This window comes from Carassius auratus, chromosome 2, assembly GCF_003368295.1.
Source record: "Carassius auratus strain Wakin chromosome 2, ASM336829v1, whole genome shotgun sequence".
Lineage (NCBI taxonomy): Eukaryota > Metazoa > Chordata > Actinopteri > Cypriniformes > Cyprinidae > Carassius > Carassius auratus.
The window spans coordinates 16,501,391-16,516,143 of NC_039244.1; the positions used below are offsets into that span (position 1 = coordinate 16,501,391).

Consider the following 14,753-nt stretch of genomic DNA (forward strand, 5'->3'; position numbering starts at 1 on the left):
CGATAACAAAGTTAACGTTTCATGTTTGGTCATTGCTGTAGAACCTGCTGGAGAAGTCCGCTGAGAGAGAGACCCGTCAGGAGTACGCACTTGCTATGATCCAATGCAAAGTGCTCAAACAGCTGGAGAACCTGGACCAGCAGAAATATGATGATGAGGACATCACGGAGGACATCAAGTTCCTGCTGGAAAAACTGGGAGAGAGCGTTCAGGATCTCAGGTAAAGCCCACATACTTCCTCAACATGTTTTCAAAAAAACATTCCCCTCACATTTATACTTCTTTCCTTCTTCCTCTTGTAGTTCTTTTGATGAGTACAGCTCTGAGCTGAAGTCTGGCCGTCTGGAGTGGAGTCCAGTGCACAAATCGGAGAAGTTCTGGAGGGAAAACGCTGTTCGCCTGAACGAGAAGAACTATGAGCTGCTGAAGTAAGAAGCGTCTGGTGTTAGTATTTGGGCTGAACTGTGAGTTGCTGTATAACTTGCTTTAGGGTCAACCTGTAGATAGTAACACTGGCATTCAAAATGTAACACTATTCTCAAATGTGCTATAGTTAAAGAGGGAGAGATCATTTGTTTCTTTTTGGCATTAACAGCGATCTGTCACAGTCACACACTCACACACGCACCATAGAGTCTCGAAACCTCAAAAAAAAAATTAATCGACAGAATTTGAGATTGAGATTTTATCAAAAAGAATAAAACTTAATTACATTTTTAAAGAAAATATTTTTATTATAATAATTATTTTTTATTTATATATTTATTTTTTGGCTTTTTCTTCAAATGTTTAATTGTGACTCCCACTCCAGCTGATAAGAGTCACAAATATAATATTTAATTATTTAATTTGTGAAGATTGTGAACAAGTGGCAAATCATAATTTACAGTTGTAGTGATCCATTTTATGATATTTAACTGATTGAGTTTTTAGTTTTCAACAGACAAATAAACAGGTCTTGTCTTCCTTTTAAAGAAGCACATTTACTTGAAGCACAAACTTGTTTATGATAGTCGGACTTGTTTTCTAGAATATATATTGATATACAAAGCAGAAAGCTCACTAAATGTTGACAATTTATTGTTTAAGAACAACCTGTTTGCCAGTTTACCCCAAGAAAACTTTAAGATACAGTGGCTGCTAAATATTTGTGTTCTTGTGAATTCTTTACCCCCCCCCCCCCATTATTTCTGTCGATCTCTCTTCATAAAACAGTAACAAAGGCCATAAATAAAACAATCACCTATTGCACCTTTAAGTCAGAACATTCTGTTTCTGCTTCAGATTTTGAAATGACATCTAATTGAATCTAAATTAAATCAGAAAGTCCTCATGTACGTAGCATCTTTTTTTGGATCGTGATTCGTGATTAAAATGCAGTGTTTGCCTCTCATTTTAAATGGCCTGTAATAGAGCAAAAAACATTTTGATCATGTACTCATATTTTAATTTTATCTCTTGCTTAAAAAAAGAAAAATGTTAATTAGTTATTGGAGCTAGCCATGAAATATCAAGATTGGTGCATCAATACTGACTTTTGACAGTGTGAACAGTTTTTTGAATGATGTCATTTAGTTTTTGATGAATATTTGTAGTATAGTGGAAAGCAACTTTGTTAACATTAATTCATTAACAACCCTATTAAAAGCAATACTTAAAAGTTTTTTTAATAAATAACATTTGAAAGATACATGCCAATATTTTGAAATATTATTTTCTTTAATATTATTAACACTTCTAATGAACTTAATTTATTTATTTTTTCTAATAATTGTTGTAATGTATAATTAAGAGCTCATATTAGAGAGCTGATTTGATAGATATGTCATGGCCACGAACTGTATGTTTTAAAGACTTCTGGAGAGAGGAATATATTACTTTAGGGCATGATCTTTGTATTTTATTCCCACTGTTATTAAATAAAAATGTTCCTGGAAAAGTATTGGAAAATGCTCACAGAAATAGAGCGTGAACCCTGATGTGGCTGCTTTAAAACATACATGCTGTGTGAATTGATATCATACACATGTCTGAATAGTCATAATGAGTGTTTTCAGTTCTCCCTGCTTTTAGAATAAATAGATGTTAGTAGGGGTCAAGTGTTCAGAAAGGAACTGAAATCATTTTTGCAGTATTGAGCAAATGGTTAAATGACTGTTTTGAACATTCTGTACTGTTTTTACACAAGTTGTTTTTGCTGTCTGAATCACATCGTGTGGTTGTGTGCGTGTTCCTCTCCTCCTTCTCTGGTGAAGGTCGCACAAGTTGAAACCAAAGCCGAGTACCAGCGGTCAAAACTCTCATTTTCATTGTCTCTCAGTAGTTTAATCATGCATAAGCTTGACCCTTTTGACAGCCCTGTTTAAATCCTAATCTACTCATCTCATTGCTCTCATCACCGCCCTCTCCACAATCAGCACAAGGCTCCATTTCAGCCCTCAGCAATTTGTGTTTTACTTCAGTTCGTCTCTCTTTTTTCCCTCCTTTTTTTGCTCTCAATGTGCAGGTGATTTGTAGCGCTTGAACGCTCTCTCTTTCTCTCCGTTCTGTACGATTGTTATAATTTCACGCTTTCATGCAATTGAGATCTGTCTCATACTTATTGTTTGTGAGCAAAAAAAGATTGAAATTATATTTCCCAGAACAACAAGCTTCTTGCTCACAACAAAATACCAAATTTTCTTAAGCAGTATGTTTGTTGAAAATATCTCAACATTCATGAAAAAATAACCCTATAATCTATTAAGATGTGTTATTAAATTGACCAAATGTGACTGTGAAACATTTATAATGTAAAAAAAGATTTATATTTCTTATGTACAGTCGTGGCCAAAAATATTGGAAACCTTGGGATAAATGATCAAACAAGGCTGTGAAAATTGATCTGCATTGTTAATCATTTTGATCTTTTATTTAAAAAATTCACAAAAATGTATCCTTTCATTGGATAATAAGAATTCAAAATGGCGGTTTTTCTCAAATACTCGTTGGACACAATTATTGGCACCCCTAGAAATTCTTATGAGTAAAATATCTCTGAAGTATATTCCCATTCATATTCACAATTTTAAGCACTCCAGCATGATTATAAACATCATCCAGCTCTCGCTTCCTGTTTCACAGAAATATAAAGAGGAGGGGAAAACAAAGCCCGAATTCCCTTAATCATCCATCACAATGAGAAATACCAAAGAATATATTTCTGATGTGCAGAAAAAGAAAATTGAGCTTCACAAATTGGTGAAGTGGCTTTAAGAAAAGAGCTAGAGCAGTGAAAATTCCCATTTCCATCTTCAGGGCAATATTTATGAATTTCCAAACCAACAGAACATTTTACAAAACTGCCTGGAAGAGGTCGTGTGTCTATATCGTCCTAATGTGCTGTGAGAAGGAGAGTTTGAGTAGCTAAAGGGTCTCCAAGGGTCAATAGTTGAGTCTCTGATTCAGAAAACCTTTAAAAAAAATTGTCAAACAGAACCTACATCAACACATGTTGTTTGGGAGGGTTTCAAGAAAAATCCTCCTAGCTCATCCAAAAACAAACTAAAGCATATTCAGTTATCAGACACGACTGGAACTTAAAATGGGACTGGCTTCTATGATCAGATGAAACACAAAAATGAGCTTTTTAGCAGCAAACACTCAAGATGGGTTTGGTGAACACAGAGAAAAAAAGTTCCCCATGTGTACAATGAAATATACGGCTGTATTTTTTGATGTTGTGGGCCTATATTTCTGCTGGGGTTCCTGGACATCTTGTTTAGACACATGGCATCATGGATTCTATTAAATACCAACAGATAAAAAATCAAAAAGTGACTGACTCTGTTAGAAATCTTATAGTGGACCATGTTTGGATCTTCCAACCGTGCAATAACCCAAACACAAACCTCAAAAACAACACAGAAATGGGTCACTGAGCTCAAAACCAAGTTATAGCCATTCCAGTACTCTGACCTGAACCCTGTGGAAAATGAAAGGAGTGAACTGAAGAGGAGAAACACCAACATGGAGCTGGGAATCTAAAGGATCTGGAAGGATTCTGGATGAAGGAATGGTCTCTGATCTCTTGTGAGGTGTTCTCAGGCATTATAGGAGAAAATTTAGACCTGTTAAACTGGCAAATGGAGGTTTCAAAAAGTATTGAATAAAAGGGTGCCATTAATTGTGGCCAATGTGTATTAGAGAAAAACATTTAAATTAAATTAAATTAAATTTATGCATTTAGCAGACGATTTTATCCAAAGCGACTTACAGTGCATTCAGGCTATCAATTTTTACCTGTCATGTGTTCCCGGGGAATCGAATCCCCAACCTTGCGCTTGATGCGCAGTGCTCTACCAATTGAGCTAGAGGAACATTTATTTCATAATGATATTTCCCCCCATTTTAAATTCTTATTATCCAATGAAAGTATACATTTTTGTGATTATTTTTTTTAATGAAAGACCAAAAGGATTAACCATGTACGTATATGAATTTTCACAGCCGCCTTAGATCATATTTACCAGGGGTGCCAATATTGTTGGCCACGACTGTATATAACTTTTTATTTATTAAAGAAACTTGACAGAAAATATCATGTTTCCACAAATAGTGTAAAGAAGCTGTTTTCAGCTTTGTTAATAATAAGAAATATTGCTTGAGCACCAAATCAGCATATAAGAATGATTACGGTTACTGAATTACTGTATTTTTGATCACATAAATGCAGCCTAAGCAAGCTTATAAGAGTTCTTTCAAAAACATTTACAAATCTTACTGAGCCCAAACATTTTTGGGACCCACTGTATATTTTCTGAAAACAAGCGCTCTGTCTTCTCTATTAAATGCATTGTATTTGGTTGATGATTAAATCGTTTTACTGAAAAAAACATGATGAAAATACTGTTCAAGGATTTTTTCTTACTGAACTAACATAACCTTTAATATTTCTCTGGACTGTGGTAGACATCACATCTCCATCTGTACAGGACCCTGGGATATATTTGCTCAGCGTGGGTTTAGTATTGCCCTGGAGGTGTTACTGATTGCTTTTATGGACCTGAAATGATTGTGTGTTTGTGCTTCCTGCCAGGATACTGACCAGGCTGTTGGAAGTGTCTGATGACCCTCAGGTTATTGCCGTTGCAGCTCACGACGTGGGGGAATACGTGAGACATTACCCTCGTGGCAAGAGGTGAGCGAGTGTCCTTCATCCTTCATCCATAAATGACCCTCTTTTCCACATGTTCTGTAGCTCTGTGATTTTAGTGCTGAAAATCGTCCTGGTTAGAGTTAAATACCATCCATGGCAGCAGCATGCATGCGACGATATCAGTGTTAATTTACACTTACATCACTTCAAAGAAAGCAGCATGCTAAGTAATCCAGACTGAGCTATTGCAAGAGCTTTCCGTTTATATTTTTGGCACATTGCATTCATGATCGGCCAATCAGTTTTAGACTTAAAAACGTTATATATAGTTTTCCTCTAAAAGTAGAGTGATCCGCCACTCATGTCCAGCTCCGCTGTGAGTGGCTAATTCCTTTCTCTAATCCAGAACATCCTCCCCCTGAGGTTAGCCTCTCAGAACACAGAACAATCTCACTTTCCTCTTCAAAAAACCCACATTGTTCAAAGAAACCATGCTGAATCTGTAGGGACGCGTTGGTCTCATCAGCCCTGGTTTGAACCCTGTGATCGGACCACTCTAGAACAAATTAGTTTCTGCAGATGAGCAGTTGTCCTTAAGAACTGCACTCATTTGCAATAAGTGCTAAGATATTACTTTTGTGATCTCCAAGCAGTGAACTGTCTATTTGTCCATTCATCCATCCTGTCATTTTGTTGTCTATCTATCATTTTGTCATTCTGTCTATCTGAATCTATAGTACAGATCCCTCACTTGGCCCTCAAGTGGGAACAGAATGGTTTTGTCAATAATATTTCGAACAGAAGGCTACATTTTTCTATCGTGAACATTTCAGATCAAGTTCAAAATTGCTTTAAATGGAAAATTGTAAGTGCCATTTAGCAGAAAGCACTGTGTTAGATAAACTAAAGCATCAGTGAGAGTTTGATTATAGAACCTGATAAAAATGCAGCTCAGTATTTGTTGATGCTTTAATATGCGGCTGTTCTTTTTCAATTTATTTTATTGTAAAAGGATTCATCAATTGAATAAATCAAATCAATTGAATAAAAAAAAATGAAAAATGATTAGATTTTATCAAATATCAAATTTTATAAAATCAGTATTTAGTAATTGTTCATTTTAAATTTATTTATTTATTTACATACATACAACATTCTTAAAAGGGTACATTAGCATCCTAGTATGATAGTGGCAAGTTTTACAAGAATTGAAAGGCATAGAGGCCCTGTGTTATTACGCACCTTGCAGAACATAATAATCTGCGACTGCATCTCTCTGCTTCTCTGTCCTTTAGAGTGATCGAACAGCTGGGTGGTAAACAACTTGTGATGAACCACATGCATCATGAAGACCAGCTTGTCCGCTATAATGCCCTGCTGGCTGTTCAGAAGCTCATGGTGCATAACTGGTACGTTTAACATCATATTCATTAATGAATCCAAAATTTATGCTCAGCATTTATTTATTACTATTTTTTATATGTTATTATTATATGTTACTGTTATTAATTTATTTACAGGATATTTACACAAAAAACCTCATATCTCTTTAACCTAACATCTCAACGTCTTCACAGAAATTCTGGTTGTTGTTTTTATTCCACAAGCAAAACAGCCCCAGTGTTTGTGCCCTCAGTAGGGTCCTGGAATTGAGCTTCCTCCTAATCTCTCTTTGCCACGAAGTAGTAATTTTCTCACTTCAGCATTGCATAATATAATGAATTATTCAGCGGACCATTGTGTCTTTTCAGCCTTAGCTGATCTTTGATTAAAACCCAGGGCACAAAATAAGTGGAAAAAAAGCATGATTATCTTCTCCATGCATGTTCGATGTGTTTGTCAGAGCGGCAAACTGTTGAATCGAGGCCAGCGAGGCACTGGCTCAGGTTCAGATAGAACAAACACATCCCAAACTGTTGGCTTATTATTGTGTCTGCATTCATTCTTAGACGCTTAAGATTACTATTTCCACAGGGATGATAAACCCAAGGCCCCAGAACACAGCATGCGTGTTTAAAGCACAATAGACATGTCCTGGCATATATTCAGTGGTGCCATGAAGAGCAAATGTTGGGTGTCAGCGTTCCATTACAGTGGCTTTAAATTGAGATTGAGCAGAATACAAGTTGCTTTAAATGCTGCTTGAGTGGTATAGATTACTCCTGCATTGGGAGAAGGCAGTAACATACGCCATAAAGTATCTCCGAATAATTCATCTTTATCATCGGCCACAAATTTACAGAGGCCGATGCTCAGGGAAGAATTTATATGCTAGTATTTATACTGTGAACCCAGACAGAAGGTTTGTATATGATAATATATATATATATATATATATATATATATATATATATGATCATCTGAACAGGTCTTTCATTTCCTTGCTTAGAAACAGTTCTGTCTGCTAATTTTGACTCAGTGTATCATAGCAACTATTAGCCATTAGCTAAATGGCTCACATGTAATTTTCAGGATTAATTGTTCATAAATTTGAAGCAGTTTGACGCAAACTTAGCTCGTCACCACCAAAAAGAAAGCAAAAAAAAAAAAAGCAAGCAGAACAATAAGTTTTGTTTGTTCTCAGTAATAATATAATGGTTGCTTCTGGGTTCAGGTCCCTCAGATACGGACCCATAGTTAAAAGGGGACTAAAAAAAAAATGCCAGTTGCGCTGAAGAGACAGAGAGTGAATGTGTTATATGAAGATCTGAAAGGAGGCCAACACTTATTTGTATTCTTAATTGGAGGAGGAAATTACAGGGTGTGTAATAGCTGGATGATTGAGTTAAGATTTGGTGAACGTGGTTTTGAAGGTGCTCTCAAGAAGAGCCTTACAAGAATGGCCTTTCTCTCCCTCTTCTCTAACAGCATCTTTACAATCCAGGTGCATCCATGAATGACATTTCCTCTCGCTGTACTCTTCTTTTTATAGGAATATCTTCAGTTATCATGGTTTTGAGATGATGTTCTCATAGAGGAACATCTTGTTTTTTTTCAATGGCAATTTTTGCATAACACATTGTCTTCATGCTTTTTTGTATAAAGATACTGAAAGGGTATTTTTCTTTGTAGGTTTTTTTTTTTTTTTTTACTCAGAATTGGATACAGGGAAAAAAGCATATGTGCGTAGTAGTTTATTTTCCCCTTGAGAGATGTGGTGCTGCTACCACACTATGGCTGTCACTTTTTCCTATTTTCACTCCATTGAGACTGTTTGGTGTCATGGCAACAGCCGGAGGACAAGATGTTTAAGTTGGCACAGTTCTAGATGGTCGACTTTGCGCTGTTAGCTTATTGTATCTGTACCATCTGGGTGAACCCCTGGAGGTGTGCCGCTGTGCTTGTGCAGAAATTCAGCCAGCGTCTCCACAGTCTGGAGATGTTGGATGACACACAGTGTTTAATCAATTTTTTTTTTAAATGTTTGTTTTGCACAAGCCTTTATGCACTTAAGGACTTCATCCACGGTCTGTCTGATGCAGCTTAGCGTGAAATCTCTCAGGTGTGCTTCGCTGTTATGAAACATCATTTTATTCGAATGAAGTCCTGGTCGGAATAACAAAAAAATTATTAAGCAAGAGTTCACTGCAAAACAAGGTCAAAGATAATTACACCTTTGCTGTGTCATATGCTTCATATCTTTATTATAGAATAATTCACACAGTGAATGTGGAAAATTTTGAAGAAAGATTGCTTAAACATCCAAATGTAAGACATTATATTATTTTATAACAGACACACCGATAGATAGAATCCTGTTAAAATGCCTGTTATCTTTTTGAATATATTGAATATATTTTAAAATCAAATTAAATTTCTCTAATGACAATATTTCCAGCAGTCATTACTTCAGTCTTCAGTGTCCAGTGATCCTTCTGAAATCAGTCTAATACGCTGATTTGGTGCACAAGAAACATTCATTGCTATTTCAATTATTTAAGTTATAAGTGTGCTGCTTAATAGTTTTGTGGGCACCATGATACTGTTTTCCAGGATTTTATGATGAACAGAAAACATATATTTGAAATCTTTAGTAACATTATGCATGTCTTTACTGTCACTTTTGACAGTAATAAAACTTGAATAAAAAGGCAACAACACTTTATTATTTCAATTCAATATACTATACATATTGTTAATCCAGCTGGACTCAGGCACCTTGTCCAAAACTTGAACAGTCAGTATACAAACAGGTTCAAAATGTGCATGACAGAAACATTTAAAATGTAAAACCTCTCACTCATTTAGTGTAACTTTAAAATCATGATCTGCAAACTTAAAAGGGACTAAATTTGAAAAGTTGTTGTAATAACTAAGATGGCACATTTACATAAATATTAATATTGTGTACTGGCCCTTTAATTCCAAACTGAATAAAGTTTCTATGTATCTATGCTTAGATATTTATTGGAGAATTATTTCTAAAGAATTGTCCTTCATTTTCATCATGGGACAGGGGTTCATTACCATTTCTTGAACTCAGGAACTCAGAATTAGATAATTCTAGAAGCAGTCCACTCCACAGAGTAATAGAACATTCATTTGAAGCCTCTGAAGGTCCTTGCACACTGAGACCGAAATTTTCATATGTATTTTTTTCGTGTTCTTCAACCTAGAAATAATTTAGTCAAAGAAGTCCAATGCATATTCATTATTCCTTTGCGAATATATTTGCGAAAAAATACAAAATGGAGTCTTAAAGCAGTGAGGATGGTTTTGTTGTCCCCTCTCTTCTTAAAAAGAGAAAAAGAATGAGGAAATATTGGATCCATGCAATCCTGAGATTGTGTAGAGCAGAAGGAGAATTCAACTGCAGGATTATCCCAAGTGATTCAAAGTTAACTTCAGTGCTTTTTATTTTTTAAATGCGTGGTTGTTGTCGATGCCTGGTAGCCACAGCAGAGTCGTCTTTTTCTTTTCAGCTGTTAAAATCAGCCACAGCTCTTCAAACACAAGGTTGCCATGGATCATTGTCGTATTTACCAGGTTGACTGAATAAGGCCACAGACATAGTCAAGCATCTCATAAGCCATACTTAGAGGATAAATCTGTCGTCTCTTGCATTGTATGCGGGATAAATGAGGACGAAAACTCTCCTTTGTCAGGTTTGCTAACTTTTCTTGCTTTTAGTTATAAGACCTTGACATTGAAAAAATGAAGGAATCAGTTCAAGGTGTCAGTGAAGAAGTTAAGAGTCTCTTGAAATCATCCCGCTGACACCGTGACCCTCACATACATCTTGTGGTTTCGGTCGATTGCAAGTTTGGCAGAAAATTGACTGCAAAGTGCAGGTGGTTGAGCCCAGTGGAGACTTTGCTTCAGTCTGACTGTTGTCTTTGTCCTGTTTGTTCTGTAGGACTGGGGTTGTGTTCGATGCCATTCAGTCTAAAATTCTGAGAGTACACTGAAAATGGCAGTAGTCTATTTTAAACCTGGGAAATGTACTAAATTATACCTCAGGTATGACTCGTAGTGCTTTTTAGTAGGAAATGATTCATTATGATTCATTTTTAAGGTACTGTGTCTCTCTGCATACGCATTGTAGACTGCACTTAAATTTCTACATTTTTTTGTTATTCATAAGAAGCCTATAAAGCCCTTTAAATGAAGTCCTTTATGAAAGTTTTCTTAAGGCAATTTAATATATGAATGTCATTTACTGCTGATCTTTATATTAGCATGAAGCTTTACTTCAATTAGCACAAAGCAGGGCAACTAATCTGACATTAATATTCAATGTACCATGTTCCACAGAGAGACCTTATAGTACAATGTAAACTGTTAGCTCAGCTTCTGTCTAAAGCAAAGCTCTATCATTTTATGTATATATGGTTCCTGAATTCAGATTTCAGGTTATATTCACAAAAACATTTATCAGCCCAACCCCTGACATAAAATATTTTTGAAATACCCCCTGAGATTTTAAGTTAAAAACATTAATGTGTTTATGAATATTAACATGCCTTTAAATTCTTCCTTTTCAAACATGAAACCCTCTAGCTTTTATTTTGGTGGAAAACGAATCTGTGTTTAGCTGACAACAGGTTTGTTAATATTTCTTATTACACATCTGATAAAATGCTGAAAACTCGTATCCACAATTTTTTTTTTTTAATTAGGCAAATGTGAAAATAAAGTGATGCATGGGGCCTTCCCAAATGTATTATAAGTGACCTGCAGCGATAGAGCTCATGTGGAGCAGCATTTACTGGGAACCAAAAGCTGAAAACATGAGCTGCTTGTGTGTAAATGAACATATAGTGCATCAGACTACATCCCAGCCTTTTGAGACTTCAGTTACATTTTTATTCATTTTATATATATATATATATATATATATATATATATATATATATATATATATATATATATATATATATATATATATATATATATATATATATTAGGGCCGGGACTCGATTAAAAAAATTAATCTAATTAATTAGAGGCTTTGTAATTAATTAATCTAAATTAATCGCATTTTAATCGCATATAAATATTTGACCTGAGAACAGTGAGAAGTATTTTTTTTCACATGGATTTATAGTATACCATTGAATAATGACTGAATACATAAGCTTAAGCAAAAAAATATTGTTTATTTTTATTCAACCAAGTCTAGCCAGACCAGTGCATTTTTGCCATGAAGTGTAGCAATAGCATATTTAGAAACAATTTAGAAATATTACATTTCAGAAATTCAGGAAGCTTATGTGCTGGAACCTTCTGTAAGGTGTTTTTTTAAAGTAAAACACACTACTGTCAATTCAAAACATTCAGAACATTGGAAACACTGACTATTAGAAAACATCTCTCTGTTGCTTAAGAGGCCATAACATACTAATTCCAACTCTCAATAACCTTGGTCAAAACAATAAAGAGTTCAACATAAACTGTTGCACCAACAACATAATACATAGTTCAACATAAAGTGTAAAGTCCATGCTAGCTGCTATATGTTTTGCGTTGAGGTGATACCTGAGGCTCGATGTGCTGCTGCGGTGATATGCGAACGCTAGTTGGTGCTCCAGTATAATCGGTCCGCTGAAACGCATCCAGTGAGAAACGTTCCGCGGTGCAAAAATAAGTTATTAAAAACGCGGGATTTTTTTTTTCTGTAATTAATTAATCTTAGTTAACGCGTTATTTTTTGTGTAATTAATTAATCCCAATTAACGCGTTAAAGTCCCGGCCCTAATATATATATATATATATATATATATATATATATATATATATATATATATATATATATATATATATATATTATGGCTTAATTATTAATTAGGTTTTCATCAACTCACATACCCCCTGCAGTTCCGCTTGGGTAACCCTGCTCTGCAGTTACTTAAATCTCCATAACAAACCCTTAATGCCATGCATATCTTGTCTTGTGAGCCAGCTGTGAACATATTAGCTCAAGTAATATATAAATTGGCAGTCAAGCTGTTATTAATCCTCATATTTTATGGTGTTTTATCTCTTTTCCTTGATCCCCAATGAATCAGCTGTCTTTGATTCTCGCCTTCCATCTTGCTGATCATGTACAACCACGCGCAGCTTATCTGCTGTTTTCATGCAAATATCGACTGATGTGCTGAAGTCAAACCCAGTAGACGTTTGACAAGCCGCCAGAAATGACAATTAATGAATGACAGGTGTTACTAATGTAGTCAGTTTGGCCACAGAGGAAGAGAAGACCTGAACTCAAATAGTTGTCTCTGAACTTGGATGACTTCAGAGCGTATACTCCACCACCGCAGTTTTTACGCCTCGGGTTGCAATCCTTGGGTAGGTTGTGAGACTTAAGAAATGGGTTGCTGGGATGATTTTAGGAAAATGTATGCATTTATCGAAGTTCAAGACTCAGGGAAGAAGAAAACGGCAAATTTTACTTTAATAGCAAAAAGAACCCCAAAATGAAAGCAAGCGTCAGTCAGCTCACGGCAGACACCAGTGCGTCCCTGTTTCTCTGTGTTTGCCCTCTGGAGAGCATCAAAGGTAACTAATAACTATGTGTTCTTACAGCGTAGAACATTGTAGCCAGGCACAGAGTTCTTGTTCAGTCCTGAATTCTACAAGCTAATCCTCTTATAATAACAAACAATGTGTAGGCACGATTTAAGTAAGAGCTTTATTGTGCAGTGTACAGAGATTAATTGATTATAATGGATTTTTCTGAAATCGTGATTAACTGCAATGAGGGACAGCTCAATGATTATTAATATATCAATAATATTTATATATATATAAAATAGGTGACGCGTCGATAAAAAAAAAAAAAAAAAAAGATTGTTTTTACAAAAATTATTGAAAACCACTGTTCTACTAGATTAATTTCTTGACAGTTCACAGCTTGTACATGTTAGATTTTCAGAGATGTGGTAATTGCTTTATTGGATCTTGTTTATTCTGACATGAATGATGCTTGATACGAGTCATATGTTGTGTATCGCTTCTCAATTGTTTGCTCCTTCATAAGCTGTGCAATCTTATCTGAAGCACCTGAGGCCTGAAGTAAAGCACGCCACTTTAAAAAGGTCAGAGTTAAGGAGAAATTGTAACAAGGTTCGACATAAAGACAGCAAACGCTGACAGCTTTGGCTGGACGTCAAGATGGTGGACACTTTGAATGGATTTAAATGACAGATAGCATTTCCCAACAGCTGAGAAACCACAGGTGCCATTCAGAATTAACCCTCTCTGGTAAAATGGCATTTTCAATAATCAAAGAGGAATGGAATCGAATCTCATGAAGATTATTCTGGAAGGCAGGTTGAACTGAATGTAGTTAGATTGGAGAAACAGCTGTGTGGGAGCTGTTGGAAAATGCTGCGATCAAACTTGCGTGTCTTTTGTAATCATCTCTTTCCGCACACATCTTTTTTTTTTCTCACTGAGCTTAAAGTGGCGGCTCAAAAACCTGCTTTTTACTTCCATAAAGGCTTAAGGAATATCTGTAAATGCAAAGAGGTGCATAGATGCTCAAAAAGATAAACCTGCATAATCATTCTATGGTCTTTATTTTTTATTTTTTCAGGGAGTACCTGGGGAAGCAGCTGCAGTCCACCGAGCAGTCGACTCCAGCCGTGGCTGCACGGAGCTGAACTGCTCCTGTACTTGTGTGTGTGATCTCGTGTTCTTGGTGTGAATGTAAATCTGTGCTCTATAGAATTAACTTGTTAAACAAAAGCAGAGTTGATGTATTGAACCCTAAATGTATGATTTCCTGCTTCTTTATTGTGCTCTATGTCGTTGTGTAAAGTTGTGTGTCCTTTTAATTAAATCACATAAAGTGATCGGAACAGTTCACAGAATAATATTAAATGTTATTTATGTCTTCAGTGTAAAAAAAAAAAAATTGAGTATGAATTCCAATAAAGCTCTACCATGACATATTTCTGTTTTTCATTCAAATATTTTTGAGACATCAGTTTTTGTGGTCGAGTTGTAAGGTGTCGTGTGTGTGTGTGTGTGTGTGTGTGTGCGTGTGTGTTTGTGTGTGTGTGTGTGTGTTTGGTGCTCTTGCTTTGTGAGATATCAGGACACAACTCTGTATAATGACATGGGTATGACACAGGTATTACAAGTAGAGGGTGACTTACGAGGACATAAC

At 35.6% G+C, this 14,753-nt stretch overlaps 1 protein-coding gene across 2 annotated transcripts in view; it reads left to right on the top strand.

Moving 5' to 3' along the window:
* Positions 1-14,535, top strand: part of LOC113117966 (V-type proton ATPase subunit H) — a 34,538-nt gene extending 20,003 nt beyond the window's left edge. For both annotated transcript variants that reach the window (XM_026286850.1, XM_026286851.1), the window contains 5 exons: positions 42-220; positions 303-428; positions 5,078-5,179; positions 6,433-6,546; positions 14,178-14,535. In XM_026286850.1, the coding sequence (XP_026142635.1) occupies positions 42-220; positions 303-428; positions 5,078-5,179; positions 6,433-6,546; positions 14,178-14,244 (588 nt within the window). In that variant the 3' untranslated portion in view covers positions 14,245-14,535. The remainder of the gene's footprint in view (positions 1-41; positions 221-302; positions 429-5,077; positions 5,180-6,432; positions 6,547-14,177) is intronic.
* The last annotated feature ends 218 nt before the right edge of the window (positions 14,536-14,753 follow it).